We start from the raw sequence: 13434 nt of genomic DNA on the forward strand, positions 1-13434 counted from the left end.
GACGGCAGGGCAGCGAGGCAGCGTCAGCGCCGAGCACGGCGTGGGCTTCAAGAAGAGGCATGTCCTTGGCTACAGCAAGCCCCCTGAGGCCCTGCACCTCATGCGGCAGCTCAAGACCCTTCTGGACCCCAAGGGCATCCTGAACCCCTACAAGACGCTGCCCGTCCAGGCTTGAGGGGGCCGGGGTCAGCGGGTGAGGCAGGTGTGGCCTCTGGGCCCGGGTTGGGCGTTGGGTTGGGCTCAGGGCTTCTGAGCGGTGGGGCCCCCGCCACACAGTCCCCTGTGGGCCGGGCTCCCCATGGTGAGCAGAGAAGAGAGCGCTCACTGCCCAGCGCTGCTCCGTCCACTCCATCTGGTATCTTGGTGGGCACGCCTCGGGGTCCTTCCACGGGTGGGGAGCTCCTCTGGCACGTCCTGGACAGGCCGGGGGGCGAGCATTTCTGCCCACTCAGAAGTAGACCAGATCGCACCTGCCCTGCCTGTGGCCCCCTGGGTGGGCACGGTGGTCCTGCTGCTGGCCCTGGGCAGAGGACCGCAGCTGCCAGCTCCAGGTGGACGGCCCAGCGCACTGGTCCCTTCCTAGGCGCTGACCGGCAGAGCCTGCCTCGGGCTTGTTCTGGGTGACTCGGAGTGACAGGAGCGTGCCGCGCCCCGTTTTCCTGGAGGCCCACGTTGGCAGGACAGCCGTCGGAGCGTGGCGCTTGTTGCGTCCACGGGCCTGGCTTTCTGGTTCTGCTGCAGCAGCATCAGCAGGACCGCCGTGAAGCCTGCCAGGCTCCCTGCCTGCGGCCCTCCGGTGTCCCCGCACCTCCAACGACCCTGACTCCGGCCATGCCTGTTGGCCTTTGGCCCTGGGGACAGTCGGGAGGTGGGACACGTGTTCTCTCTGGCTGTCATGAACTTCCAGTAAAAATGTAAATTAGGATCCTCTCCTCGCTTCTGTTGCTAGAAAAATAATTTCGTAAAAGCCCACGGTGACATTTGTGTGTCCTGCTCCCTAGGGGCCCAAACGTCAGGGCCGAGAGAGTGACCTGGACCCGGCTGCCTGCGGGTGGTCGTCCCCCTCCCTAGATCCGGCCCTTTCTCCACCATGGGACTTGGAGCCCTTTCCCATCAGGCCCATGAGGCCTTGTCCCACCTGAGTTTTCCAAGTCGTCAGAGGTGGATCAGTTCACGTCTGTGATGACTTTCAGTAATAGCTTTATGACTGAGCAAGTTTATTTTGAAGAATTAAAGTGACACGTGAAATTTTAAAAGGCTTAAAATTTTGAGGCATTTTCTGCTAGAGCATCATTGGGACGAGAAGGGCTATAGGATGCAAGTGTCAGAGGGGCCTCCATTTCCTCAGAGGACGAGCTGGCCCCCAAAATGTCTAAATGAGAACTGGCCCGTGGTTTCCTCCTGGGGCTCCCCTACAGCAGCCACCTGTGTATGCGCACATACACGCAGTGGCCCCCAGACACAGAGGCACAGAGTGTACACTCTACATACACATGCTTGCACAGGCACAGCACAGACAGGCACACGGCACACATGTTACATGTACGTACGTGCACAGGCACACAGGACACACAGACACAGGCACGTGAATGCACACACAGGTTTGTTCCCAGGATGCATGTGGAGCGCTGTCTTCAGGTGGCTTCAGTTGCTGGCCAGGTGGGGGTCAGCCTGTTGGAAGAGGAGGTGACGTATGCCTCTGAGACCTTGGACAGAGGGATGGTGAGAAGGGGGGCCAAGGGGCAGGCCCTGCTCCTGAGAGAAGACACTGGCTGGAGGAAGCCGATTGCTCACAGAACCTTCTGGCATGTCGAGACTGGCTGGGCTCACTTTGGGGAGAACGCCTGGAGGTTGGGGTCGGAAGGAGATACTTTCTTTATTTTTAGATGCTTTGCACTTTTTTTTTTTCAACCAAGCATATGTACACTTAAAAACAAAAACAAAAACAGGACAAACCAGGCAGCAAGCTGATGCAGAGATCTGGAGTGGGGGTCAGGGAGCCACGCTGTTGGGCTGGCCAGCAAGACCTCAGGGAGGCGCTTCCACGGTCCTGTCCCAGCCCAGGCAGAGCCTGCTCCCCACCCCTGCTGCCCCCTCCCCCCGACGGGCCCCTTAGGCCACCTGCCTGGCCAGGGGTCTCTGGCTGTGGTTGGGCCACACCCTGGCAGAGGTGTGCGTCCTGGGGGTGTCTTGGCCCAGTAAGATTGCAGGGCAGGCTCAGGGGCTTATTGCAAGCCCGGGGGCTGGCCCAGCAAGTATGTCAGGACCCCTGTGACCGCCTCCCTGGGCTGGGTGTCCAGCCTCTGTCCTGTCTCCTCTTTCTCCACCTCTGCCAGGATTTAAAACAAAGGTCCCCTCCCCTCCGGCTGCCAGCTGCCCGTGGCCTCGCCTGGTACCCGGGGCCACTCCTGGCTGTGGGCCCCTGCTGCCGCGCTGGCCCCAGGAGCCAGCTCCATCCCATGGCTATGGCCGCTATGCCACCGTCCCTGGCTGCGTGTCCATGGGCAGCTCCAAGGTGGCCGTGGCACAGGACATACCCTGTGGGAGCCTGACACTCAGAGCCTGGCAGCCGGCCTCTGGCCACCCTCTGTCGTTCTGAGGTCAGCAGACGGCTCCTGACGTCCAGCCTCTGACCCTCTGGGTGCCAGGTTTGAGGCCAGTGTTTTTCCAGCTACTTCGGTTTGGAGGCTGGAGCCGTCCAGCCTGGTGACCTACAGATGACAGTGACTGGGCTGTGGGAGATGGGCACATATCAGGCACTTCCTGCCAGTGTGGCCTCAAGGCCAGTGGGTACGATGAGGGTGGGGGCCCTCCTGGAGCTCACAGGTGGGCTGGACCCGCCGTGTGCTCTCCCTCTGCTTGTGGTGCTCACCTGACACTGGGGGCTGGGGGGTTCCCATCCTCCCCCACCCACGGCTTCTCTTCCGTGTTGCCTTAAAGTCCACGGTGGCTCGAAACACACACAGCCTGGTAAAGTGGGTGCTGGACGGAAGCCGGGGCTGGGCTAATTGCGTACGACGATGAAACGTGCACCCCAAAGGCAGGACGTCTAAACCTGCCTGGATGACACGCAGACCCGTGGGCTCGGGCCCTGTGCTCTCGTGCCTGCAGGAAACACTCCCAGCAGCCCCGGGTCTCAGGAAAGCCAGCACGTGCGCGTCTGAGCAAAGCGCAGTGACCCCGCACCGTCAGGGCACACAGCACGCGAGGTGTCACATGACAAGAGGAGCGGCAGAGTCGGAGTGTCAGCAACGCACAGCCTGTGTCCCATCCAGCCCAGAGCCGGGACCATGGGTGTGGGAGGCCTGAGGCCACGCCCTCCAGAAGCCGCCTCCCCCAGGTGGGGACAGATCTGGAACGCGCTGGGGCTGTGAGGGGAGGCCATTGTGTCTGAATTAGGGAAAGCTTATGGCTTTTGCTTTAAAACCACTAAGCTGCTGCCATGTGAGAAGAGGTTACATGAGAGCGCCCCCAGGTGCCGCCCAGAGGGGGAGGAGGCCCTGGCCAGGGGCCGAGCTGTGGGGGAGGGGTGGACAGTGCGGGCCTGTGGGCTCAGCGCGGGGAGCAGGTTGGGGACGGGAGCGAGGAGGCCGCCTGGGATGCGCTGGGCGCGGGCGCCTGGTCCGAGCCTGCCGGGAGCAGCTGCCCTGCAGCTCTGGACTCGGGCGCTGCTGATGGTGGACCCAGGGGCCTCAGTGGAAGAGTCAGGAGTCAAGGGGCCCACAGGGCTCCTGAGGGCGGCCACCAGATGCTGGCCTGTGGAGAGGCGGAGCTGGCAGGTCGCGGGACAATGTGCCTGACCCCTGATCCTGATGTCACTGGCGACAGCGCCTATGCTGGACACAGTCGCTGGCCACCCTTCCATCTCCTCCCTGACCCCCATGAGGTCTGGGGTGTGCTCAGCTGGCCTCAGCACCCCACCCCACCCCCCTCAGCTCAAGGCCCTCAGATTCAGAGGACTGGGGAGGGCAGGCTCCTCCTGGCAATGGTCCAGGCCCCCAGGCGGCTCAGGCAGTGGGGACGCGGCTGTCCCCGGATGGTAAGTAGGGGCACGCAGGCTGGACCCACTCTGTCCCTTGGGTAGACCCTCCGGGGAGCTTCGGGCCCTGCTTCCCTGCCCTGTGGGGGCAGCAGTCACCGTGACAGTCACCGTGACATTCTGGAATCGCCCCGGGTGCAGGGCTGCATGAGGGAGGGGCTTCCTCGGTGGGCCCTGGTGGGCCCGGCTCCCGGCTCCCCTCCCTGCTGGCCCCTCTCCTGGTCCCTGCAGCAGATGCTGAGAATTGGACCTTATGCGGTGTGGCCACGGTCACACCGGGGTGGGGACTAGCAGGGCGAGAGAGGTGGGGGCATCGAGGCCGCGCCCCCGGTCAGCGAGCACCCTCCCTGGGCCATGGGTGGTCAGTGTCTCCAGGGCCCTGTCTCAATGTGGAGACATCTGTCACCTGTGCTGGTGCCACCTCAGCCCCAGCAGCTGCTTGGAGTGGCCGCCATACGCCGTCACCTGGCCCGTGTCGAGGGTGTGGCAAGCCGTGAAAGGCTCCGTGTGGGAGGGCTGACCGTGGCCTGTGGCCTCGTGGTGCGTGGCACCCTTCCCCTGGGCCTCGGGCTTGGCTGAGTGGCTCTGGCAGCCAGTGACATGTGAGTGCCCACGGCCTCCCACTGCCTGGTGCGGGGAGAGGGTGTCCTGCTGGCCGCTTAGACCCAGAAGCAGCAGCTGGCAGCGACAGACGGCGTGGAGCTGCGGCCACCGCAGGCCCTTCACAGCGGAGGGCGCGTCGTCGCGCGGCATCGGGGGCAGAGTGCTGGCTGACAGCGTCACCGTCTGTGCTTTGCCAGCCCGGCTGTCGAGCTGCAAGGTCACTGGCCGTGCTGCCTGGGTTGCTGGAGGCCACCGTCCCCCCAAACTCGTCTGTCCTCAGAGGTTCTCGTCTTCATCTCTCCCCACCCACTCCCATTTTAGAAGTAGAATATGAGGTAGCAGCTCCAGCTGCCCCAAAGCCGGACCTTCCCAGACCCCCCCCAGCCCGGGTGGGCCCCCCACTGGTCAAGGCAGTCCTGAGGGTACAGATGCCTTTCCATCCTCAGTGGCCGGAGCACACGGTGCCCCGTGTGCTGGGCTAAGTGCCCGCGGCAGAGGGGGTGGGTTTCCTGGCAGCAGCGGCCTCTCAGGCCTGGCAGGCAGCGGTCAGAAGGGGCTTGGCAGCGGCAGAGCCTGGCCTGCTCCCGCGGGACCCTCAGCCCACCCCAGTGCTGCCCAGTCACTGGCCGGGGCAGGGGGCTGTGCTGGGCTCGGGCCAGTCTGGGGACGGAGACTCGGGGGGCCCCAGGAGCACCCCCGCGGCAGACGTGGGTGCCGCAGCCTTGTCCGGGTGAGGCCCGGGGCAGGCAGGGGCCCGGGGGCCCTGGCCCTGCCGGCTGCTGGTCCTTCCGCTTGCTCCGGCACTGCCCTGCGGACGTGTCCTCCTCTGTCGTCTTCGGATTGTATTTACATCTTGAAAAAAGAAAATGAACTTTCATGCGGTAAAATCTACTTAGGTTTTTGTTTATTATCAACAGCAGTGTCCTCTTTTGAAAGTTTGTTTCTGGCCCAAGATGCAAGAGACAGTGAATTTCCTCCCAGTGTAAAGCGAGCCCCTCAGAAGAAACAGGGAGGAAAGCTCTCGGATTCGGGGGTGTATTTCCCCTATTCCTCAGGCCGCTGACTGGCTGTCTTCATCTGACACGCGGGCCTTGTGTCCCACCCTGAGCTGGGGATCCAGAGGCCCTTGACGCTGCCCACAGCTCCCTCCAAGCCTGCCCTGGGGCCCCTCGGGAAGCGGGGCCGAGGAAGCAGCTGCTCCCTGCCCAGTGCCAGCTGGCCCGGGCAGGTCCTGTGCTTCATGGGAACCCAGCGTTAGTCCCTCTGATTAGGGTGATGGTAGAGGGTGTGGCCTCACACCTGAGCCGGCAGGTGAGTGTCCTGGGAGTGCGGTTCGTGCCTGGTAGGGCGCCGCATCCAGCCTGTGCGCTGCTGCCTGGACTTCCACCTGCCCGCCACTGTGTCCCTGGGCCACACGCAGAGGTGAGGCAGCAACACAGCGCTTTAATCCTTGGGGGCCCCGAGAGCCCGGCAGAAAGGAGCTGTCCTGCCTTTGTCTTTAAAAGGAGGTCGCCGTGGGTTTGGGGCTGCTGCCCACTAACGCTTCCCTGGACTCACCGCATCCCCAGGGCTGGTCCTGAGCGTCCGAGGGATGCGGGGTCCAGGCGCTAGGAGACCCTGCTTTGGAGTCTGGGCTGAAGGCCTGGGTCAGTGGCTGCTGGGGCCGTGGGACCTTCTGGCCTCAGTTCTACTGTCACTTTCCTGTGGCCAGGACCCTACATCTGCAGCACCTCGCAAGCTTTATGGTGCTGGTTGAGGCCCCAGCCTGGGCCCCTGACATTTTTGGGGTCAGTTTCCCGTGTGTGCATTTTAGGGGGCCTGCTGGGGGCCCGAGTGACTGAGGGCGACCCCCATTCACAGGCCCGGGCGCCATCCCTGTCGGCTCTGGGCAACAGATGGCTGTTTCTCGTCGTAGACAGACCTGCGAGGCTGGGAGGAGGCCGGCGTGCTCTGGAGATGTTTTGCATTTTCCTTCTCTGCCTCACCCCACATGCTGCGGGGTGATTCTGTGCCTCTGGATACCCTCCTCTCCACCCGTCCCCACCGCCCCCAAGGGCCCCGGGTGGGCATGACCACCTTCTTCAGAGACATGAGCGTGAGGACAGAGTCTCCAGGAGTCCAGCCGAGATGAGGGAAGGTCCAGGTGACCCCCCACCCCGTGGATGATGTCAGCACACTGTGAGGAGGAAGCGTGTAGGCTGTGGGTCACTCCTTGGGGCCAAGCCCAGTTTTCGCTGCTGGCCCCGCGCCCTGTGCCCACGTAGGTGAGGGGCTGGGGGTGGCCGGCCTGACACAAGGCCAGGCAGTGGCCACTCTGAGTGTCTCAGGCTCACAGTCGAGCTCTAAGTCCTTGAAGGAGGGGTCTCTTGAGTCCTTTTGACCACACTGAATCCCCGTCCCCAAGCCCAAATGGCACTGACCATGTTTGCAGGCTCCTCTCACTGGGCCCAGCCCTGCCCTGGGGCCGGGGGGGGCGGGGGGGCAGCTCAGCCAGACAGGCACCCTTGAGGGCCAGTGGGGTCAGGAGGCTGACCGGGCAGGGTGGCTGGGCAGACAGCCCGTGGCCCTGGGCCGTCAGAGAGCTGTGTAGAGCCGGTGGGGCTGCGGCGTCTCCGTGAGTCCCCTGGCCTGTGGTGGATCTGGGCACAGACACTCCTCAGCTGCCTCAAGGCTCTGGGCAACCCCTAATCTGGGGGTATCTCCCCAGGCTCCTGTTGCTGCTGTGACCCCAGCTCAAGGCTGTGAAGCTGTGACTGTATAGAAGCTGTTGGCTGGCCATGCAAACGTCCCCAGCCCTGGTCTTGGACATTCGCTGGGGGGAGCTGCGTTCTGGCAGAAACTCGGCTCTGTGGGAGCTGTGCCCGTGAAGACGGTGTGACCAGGTGGCTGTGGGGGCTGCCACCTGCCCCTGAGACCCCCTCCACGAGCGGGCAGCAGGACTTCCAGGCCCCTGCTGGCCGGACGGTGGTTCCTTCCTTGGGTGATGGGTGACAGGAGTCCTCGGTGCTGGACCCTGCTGCCATGCGGCCACCACCGCTCACTGTCAGGTAGTCAGGGTCCTGCTGCGCCCCGTGTCATTCTCCCACGGCCTATGTCTGTCTCACGCGTGTGCTGTCGCACCCTGCCCTGCTCTGTGAAGTGTGGGCTGCAGCCCCTGCACCGACATGAGACCCACCGAACTGGCTTCACAGGGAGCAGCGCAAGTTTGGGAGGAGGGTCAGCGGTCCCTGTGGGGGGTGGGGACTTGACCCTGCTGGGTCCCTTCTCATCAGCTATCTGTGTGACCAACCTCCCGAGACCCAGCTGCTGGAAGTGGGGCCACGCTGCGTCACAGGGCTCAGCGGCCCCCTCTGCTGCCCCGCCTGGCACGTCCCCCAGTGGCTGCATTGAGTTTGGCAGTGAGAGGCTGGTTCTGGCTGGGGCCCCTGAACCCCCTCACGGCCTTTCTCTCTCAGTGATACAGCGGCTGCCCTGGGGGGCCATCTTGGGCATGTGCCCGGGAGCAGAGGCAGAGCCCGTGTGACCTTCAGGCCAGCCTGGGAAGCATCGCCGCTGGCATATTCTGTTGGTCAAAGCAAGGGCCTGTCATTCCTGAGTCAACGGGTGGTGGATGGGTGGCATCTTGATGGGACAGTGGCAGGGGGCAGGCATCTGCGGCCACGTTTTCCCGCAGGTAGCAACGATGTGGCCTTTTTTAAAAGCCCTTGGGTGGAGAGTGGCCCACACTCCTTCCCTCTGTTGCCTGGGGATGCTGGGTTTGGACGTCTGGCACCCGTCCCTGTTTGTTTTCGGTTTGGCCTTTTTATGGTGGCTCTGTGTGCCGAACTTGCTGGCCCATGGCCTCCGCCTGGGCACTGTGGGGCTTCAGCGCTGGGAGCTGCCCTTGGCCTTGGGGAGACCTGTGTCTGGCCTCGTGCTGATCGTCTGAGGCGGGCTCCTGACCTCTCTTCCTCAGGCTGAGCTGCAGAGGGTCCTGGGGTGCCTGGTTTCCTGATGATGCGGCCTCGCCTGCGAGTGCTTGTTTGTAGACAGGGAGCCCTGAGTAACTGTTCCGTCTCGTCCCGGGCTTCTGCTAATTAACCGTCTGCTCTGCACTCATGCCCTCCGTTCACCCTCATGCTCGGCAGTGCACTTCGGGCTCAGTGAGGATCGGACGAAGGGGTGACGGACGGGTGGGTGAGCAGAACCGCGCTTTGAGGGCATGGCATTATCTGATGACTGTGGGTCCCACAGGGAGCCCTGGGTGAGCCGAGGAAGATTCTGAAAGGCCACGGTCCGTGTCCAGAAGTCTTTGCAGCCCACTCTCCTGCTCCCCTCAGCTATGGGCCCACCGAGGAGAGAGAGGGCAGGGCAGGTGACCGGGTGTGGCCTGGGGCCTCCAGGATCCTTTGATCTGTGGTGCTGGGTTTCGTGGGGGTGACGTGAAAGCTCTAGAAATCGGGTTCAGTGTTGTTTCTACAGATTCTAGCTCAGGTCGGCTGACACTGAATGGTGCTCGGACATTGGGTTCTGTTCCATCTGTAGTGCCACTGAGGAGAATGTTTGTCTGCATCTGATTAGCTGGGCAGGGCCACAGGGGCGCGTGTGTGTGTGTGTGACCCTGCATATAAAACCGCTGTCCACGAAAACCACTGTGAGTCTCGCTTAGAGGAAGCGAGCTCACCAAAGCCAGAAGTCCCCGCGCTACAGGTGACTGTCTTAAGACTGTTTATTGCCCACAAGTTAAGATCTTTTATTTGTTCTTATCAGATGTCCCCAGATTCTTTCTGAGTGAACTGGGAACAGCCCAGTCTGGGGGCACTCACCGGTCAGCCAGTGGGGCATGGTGCCTTGCACTGTCCCCACCGGCCCCACGGGAACGGGACTGACGCCTCGTCTAGCAGACCACTTGGTTCTCTGCCGCAGGTCTGCTGCTGCCACTTGCTGCGACCTGCACTGTGTGACCCTCCGTGGAAGGCCTGGCCGAGTGCCTTCGGCCACCCAGGCACCCTGAAGAGGGCAGCCGGCCCACCCCAATCCCGGGGTTCCAAATGCGGGAGTCCGATCACTGGGCCAGCCCCGGAGGGGGGCCCCACAGTGAAGCGTTTGTTTGGTCCATGAGGCCCTGGGGGGCTGTGGGGGGCCCCTGGAAGCACTGTCACGTGCTTTCTACTTTTCAGCTGTATTTCATTATTTTGTCCCACAGTGATCATCTGTCAATTTTTTTTTAGCAGCTGAACTCTTTAAAAATGTTTTTAAAATTTAGTTTTTATTTTTTCAAACAGCTTTGACATATAATTCGCGTGCCAAACAATGCGTCCATGTCAGGCTGTGCTACCACTGAGCTGTCCTTACAGACCGGCCGTCTCGAGCAGCTTCTGCGCGTCGGGTGCAGCAGACCCGAGGGGCTCCCGGCACCCCGCCTCTTCATGTGGAGGGCACGCCGCCCACCCGCAGCCCCGAAGCGGCTCCCTGCCCTGGCCCCTCCGCTGGTCCCCTCGTGGCCGCTGCCATGCCCATGGCTCTGCCGACCCGCAGACGCGGGGGCCAGAGGAAGAGCCCTCTTCAGCGCGGTGTCTGTGGAAGATGCTGTGGTTCTCACTTGGTGGCTGCAGGGATCTGAGATACTCACACACCCCGAGGCCAGAGGGGTCAGCATGGGTCCCAAACGCGTGTCATCCTGTGACTCTCGTGAGCCCCTCCACAAGGGGCCAGCAGGCCCGCAGCATGGGGGTTCCAGGGGAGCAAAGCGATGCCTGGGCGGGACTGGGAGGGGACCAGCCTGGTCAGCGCCCCACGCGGTCATCCAGCAGGGGTTAGCCCCTCCCACGTCCCCAGCTCCATCGGGGGACGACAAACCGCTTCCCTGGGGGGTCGTGTGAGTTCAGTGGAAGTGGCTGTGGTGCGGGGACCCCACAGTGTGCCCTTCTAGAAGGGCATGCCCTTGGAGTTTGGAAAAGTCGCCCCTTCCAGCCGGCCCGCTACCCCACCTTCCTGCCACCCCACCGGCCCCTCCCGGTCACTCCTGTTCCTGCGTCTGCACTGGCCCTTCTGCCACAGCCCATAGGCTGGCCGCTGAGTGCGGTGACATGGGAGTCCCTTCCTATCAGGCCCCACCGTGGGCGTGAGCATGTATGATGAGTCCATGGCTGTTCTGATGCTTATTAAGGCTCGGCTGGCCCCACTTTGGCTGCTGGGGGTCTCCCAGGTGGACCCCAAGCTCTCGCTGTAAGGACGGGGGGCACGTGGGGAGAGAATCACTGCAGAACGAGTAGGGGAGGGAGGGGCGTGCCTCGTGCCTGCGGGACCTGGAGGTGCAGGTGCGGAGAAGCTAAGGTGCTGGGCCAGGGGACAGCACATGCCTGGAAATAGCTGAGCTTCGAGGTTTTGTATGTGCAGTGTGGACGAAGCCACAGTAGTCACGGTGCCCTGGTCCCGCTGTCCCCTGTGTCAGCGAGGCCTCCTATCTGTGGAGGGAACACGGCACAGGGGAGTAGGAAGAGGCTCAGGCAGCGAGCCAGCGTGCGCCCGCGGGGAGCCTGCCTCGCTACGTGCCCACTCTGCCCACGGGGCCCGAGCAGCGAGCACTCCAGCCCCCAGGTTACGGCCCATGAAGGCCACTGCCTACCAGCAGGACCCGGGGCTTCCCGCAGATGCGGTTTGCTCCAGGCTGAGCCTGGCACCCTGTCACACCAGGCGGCAGGCATGCCGCCAAGACCCGGGCACCAGAGAAGGATCTGACACCACACATTAGAAGGTGTTTTCCGCTCTGGTGATAAGTACCAAGAACTGGGACTTGGATAAATATTCTGTTTGCAATGGAAACAGAAACTAGCAAATCGAGATAAACATAAGGGGACGCACGGGACCTGCGTGGGGAGACGAGTCTGGCTGCAGAGAAGGCTCCAGAGGGAACGCTGTGACCGAGTGCTGTCTTTCCAGCTCCACCAATGGCCCTCGACCACCTTCGGGCCAGGCCCATGGGCTTTCTGGTGCCCAGTGTCCCTGCTGCTGGACGACGCCACTGTCCTGCCCGAGTTCTCCACCACCAGCTTTGCCAGGCTTGCCCGGGCTCTCCCAGCCCCCCAGGAGGGTACCCGCCGGCCGTAGGGAAAGATACCTCTTTATTCCCAGCCTGGCCACAGTGAACGCTGGGTGGGTGGGGACAGTGTGGCCCTGGGCCGCAGGCCTCTCCCCAGCATGTGGCCTTGGGTGAGGCATGGACCTCCCTGTGCCAGTGGGTAGCAGTGACCTTGGGACTCAGTGGGGTGGAGCACGGCAAGTGCCAAGAGGCAGGGACATGCGGTGACTACGAGAGAAATTGCTAGCCACGTCCTCGCTGGGCAAAGGCTCTGTACGTTCTAACTCAGAGGGCTGGAGGTGGTGCTGACCAGACCCCCATGGCAGGGAGGGACGGCCGACGCCATGGGGCCCAGTCCCAGCCCTGTCTCTTCCCCGATGTGGTTACAGCATCTCCCTTGGGTGTCCCAGCCCAGGGACCACTGCCTGCACCCCACCTGCTGAGTTCCTGGCACCCAGGCAGGCCCTCCTGGGGCCCCCCGTTGTGGAATGTCTTCCCTCCTGCGGGGAAGGAAGACCAGGATGTGCCATCTCTCAGCCCCTCCCTGATGTGAATGGGGGCGCGAGCCTAGGGGTCTCCTGCCTTCGCCCTCTCAGACTCCCCTCTGTGCCCCCCGCCCCCCGGGGGGGCGGCTGCCCCTTGGCTTCTGGGCAGTGGCTACGGTGGCAGCTTGTTCCCCAGGCCTCCCAGGTTGGCACACAGTAGGTGTTCAGTAGGAGCTGTTATGGATGACGGTGAGGCAGGTGGGTGGTGCCCCCCCACCCAGCGCCCCTGCCTGACGGATCGCTGCGCACAGGCGCCTCCCCCTCCTGGCCCTGACAGTGCTGCCGCTGGTCGGCCTTCTGCACATGGATGTCGGGGTGCTCACACCGTGAGTGCTACACGGGGCCCCTCGGTCTGGGTGCTGCCTCTTCCCAGGCCAGTACCAGGCCTCTGTCTCCACTCTGTAAATGGAGGAGCGGGCCCTTCCTTTGGGGGACCCATTAGCTTCCTGGGGCCCTCCCAGTGACTCCCGGGGGCAGTGAGGAGGGCTCGGGGCGGGTCTGGGCCTGGCTGGGGTGTCGGGCAGAGCTGCCATGTGAAGAGGGTGCTGGGAGGTAAGGCCCACGGCGGGTCTGGGGGCGTCAGGGCCCCTGCTGCTGGACCTGCTGGTGCTGTGCCCTCTGTGAAGCCCAGGGTCCACAGGATGGCCACACAGGCCCAGCACGGTGGCCTGGCTGCTGTGACGATGGGCGTGTGGCTCCCAGCCACCTCCCCCTGTGCCACCCCAGAGGAGACGCGGGAGCACCGGAGCCTCCCCACTGGCCCCAGGACTGGAGCAGGCCTCCGGACCCTGTCCCGCTCCCTGGGCCACTCCTCTTGCCCCTGCTTTGGGCCCTCCACAGGTGGACACCTGCTGCCCCAGGCTGGAGTCCACAGTGGAGCAGGTGCCACTGTGGGATCACAGGAGCGGGCACCGGCATCCACTCTGGCCCTGTGGTCAGGTCGGCCCATCCTCATATGAAGGGTCAGTCAAGAAATGCCGGATGTGTGGCCCAGGTCACAGGGTCAGAGCCATGCCAGGTGCCCTGGGAGCCAGACAGAAAGCTGGGGCCGAGAGAGGTACCAGAGCCTGGGGACCCAGCCTGCCATATGTTGGGGGCAGATAGTGCAGCCACTCAGAGAGATTTGCGTCTGTGCCCGTGGGTCCTCAGGGCTGTGTGTGGGGGGTGTTCCTAAGAGCACTGTGGTG

The 13434-nt window shown here is 63.4% G+C and overlaps 2 protein-coding genes across 4 annotated transcripts in view; both read left to right on the plus strand.

Moving 5' to 3' along the window:
• D2HGDH (D-2-hydroxyglutarate dehydrogenase) overlaps positions 1-1259 on the plus strand; it is a 26877-nt gene extending 25618 nt beyond the window's left edge. Inside the window, exons 11-12 of one of the 3 annotated variants that reach the window (XM_039861463.1) lie at positions 9-198; positions 1002-1259. In XM_039861463.1, coding sequence (XP_039717397.1) covers positions 9-175 — 167 coding nt within the window. In that variant the 3' untranslated portion in view covers positions 176-198; positions 1002-1259. Of the gene's footprint in view, positions 1-8 lie in introns of all 3 variants that reach the window. The other 2 variants (XM_039861458.1, XM_039861452.1) reach the window with 2 other exon arrangements.
• Positions 1260-1614: 355 nt separating this feature from the next.
• The window catches only part of GAL3ST2 (galactose-3-O-sulfotransferase 2), a 14839-nt gene continuing 3019 nt past the window's right edge, over positions 1615-13434 (plus strand). The window contains 4 exon segments of the mRNA XM_039861641.1: positions 1615-1722; positions 2444-2540; positions 2718-2826; positions 3487-4039. Of these exon segments, the coding sequence (XP_039717575.1) occupies positions 1615-1722; positions 2444-2540; positions 2718-2826; positions 3487-4039 (867 nt within the window).

Source organism: Pteropus medius, unplaced genomic scaffold (assembly GCF_902729225.1).
Source record: "Pteropus medius unplaced genomic scaffold, Ma_sr-lr_union100, whole genome shotgun sequence".
NCBI classification, from domain to species: Eukaryota; Metazoa; Chordata; class Mammalia; order Chiroptera; family Pteropodidae; genus Pteropus; species Pteropus medius.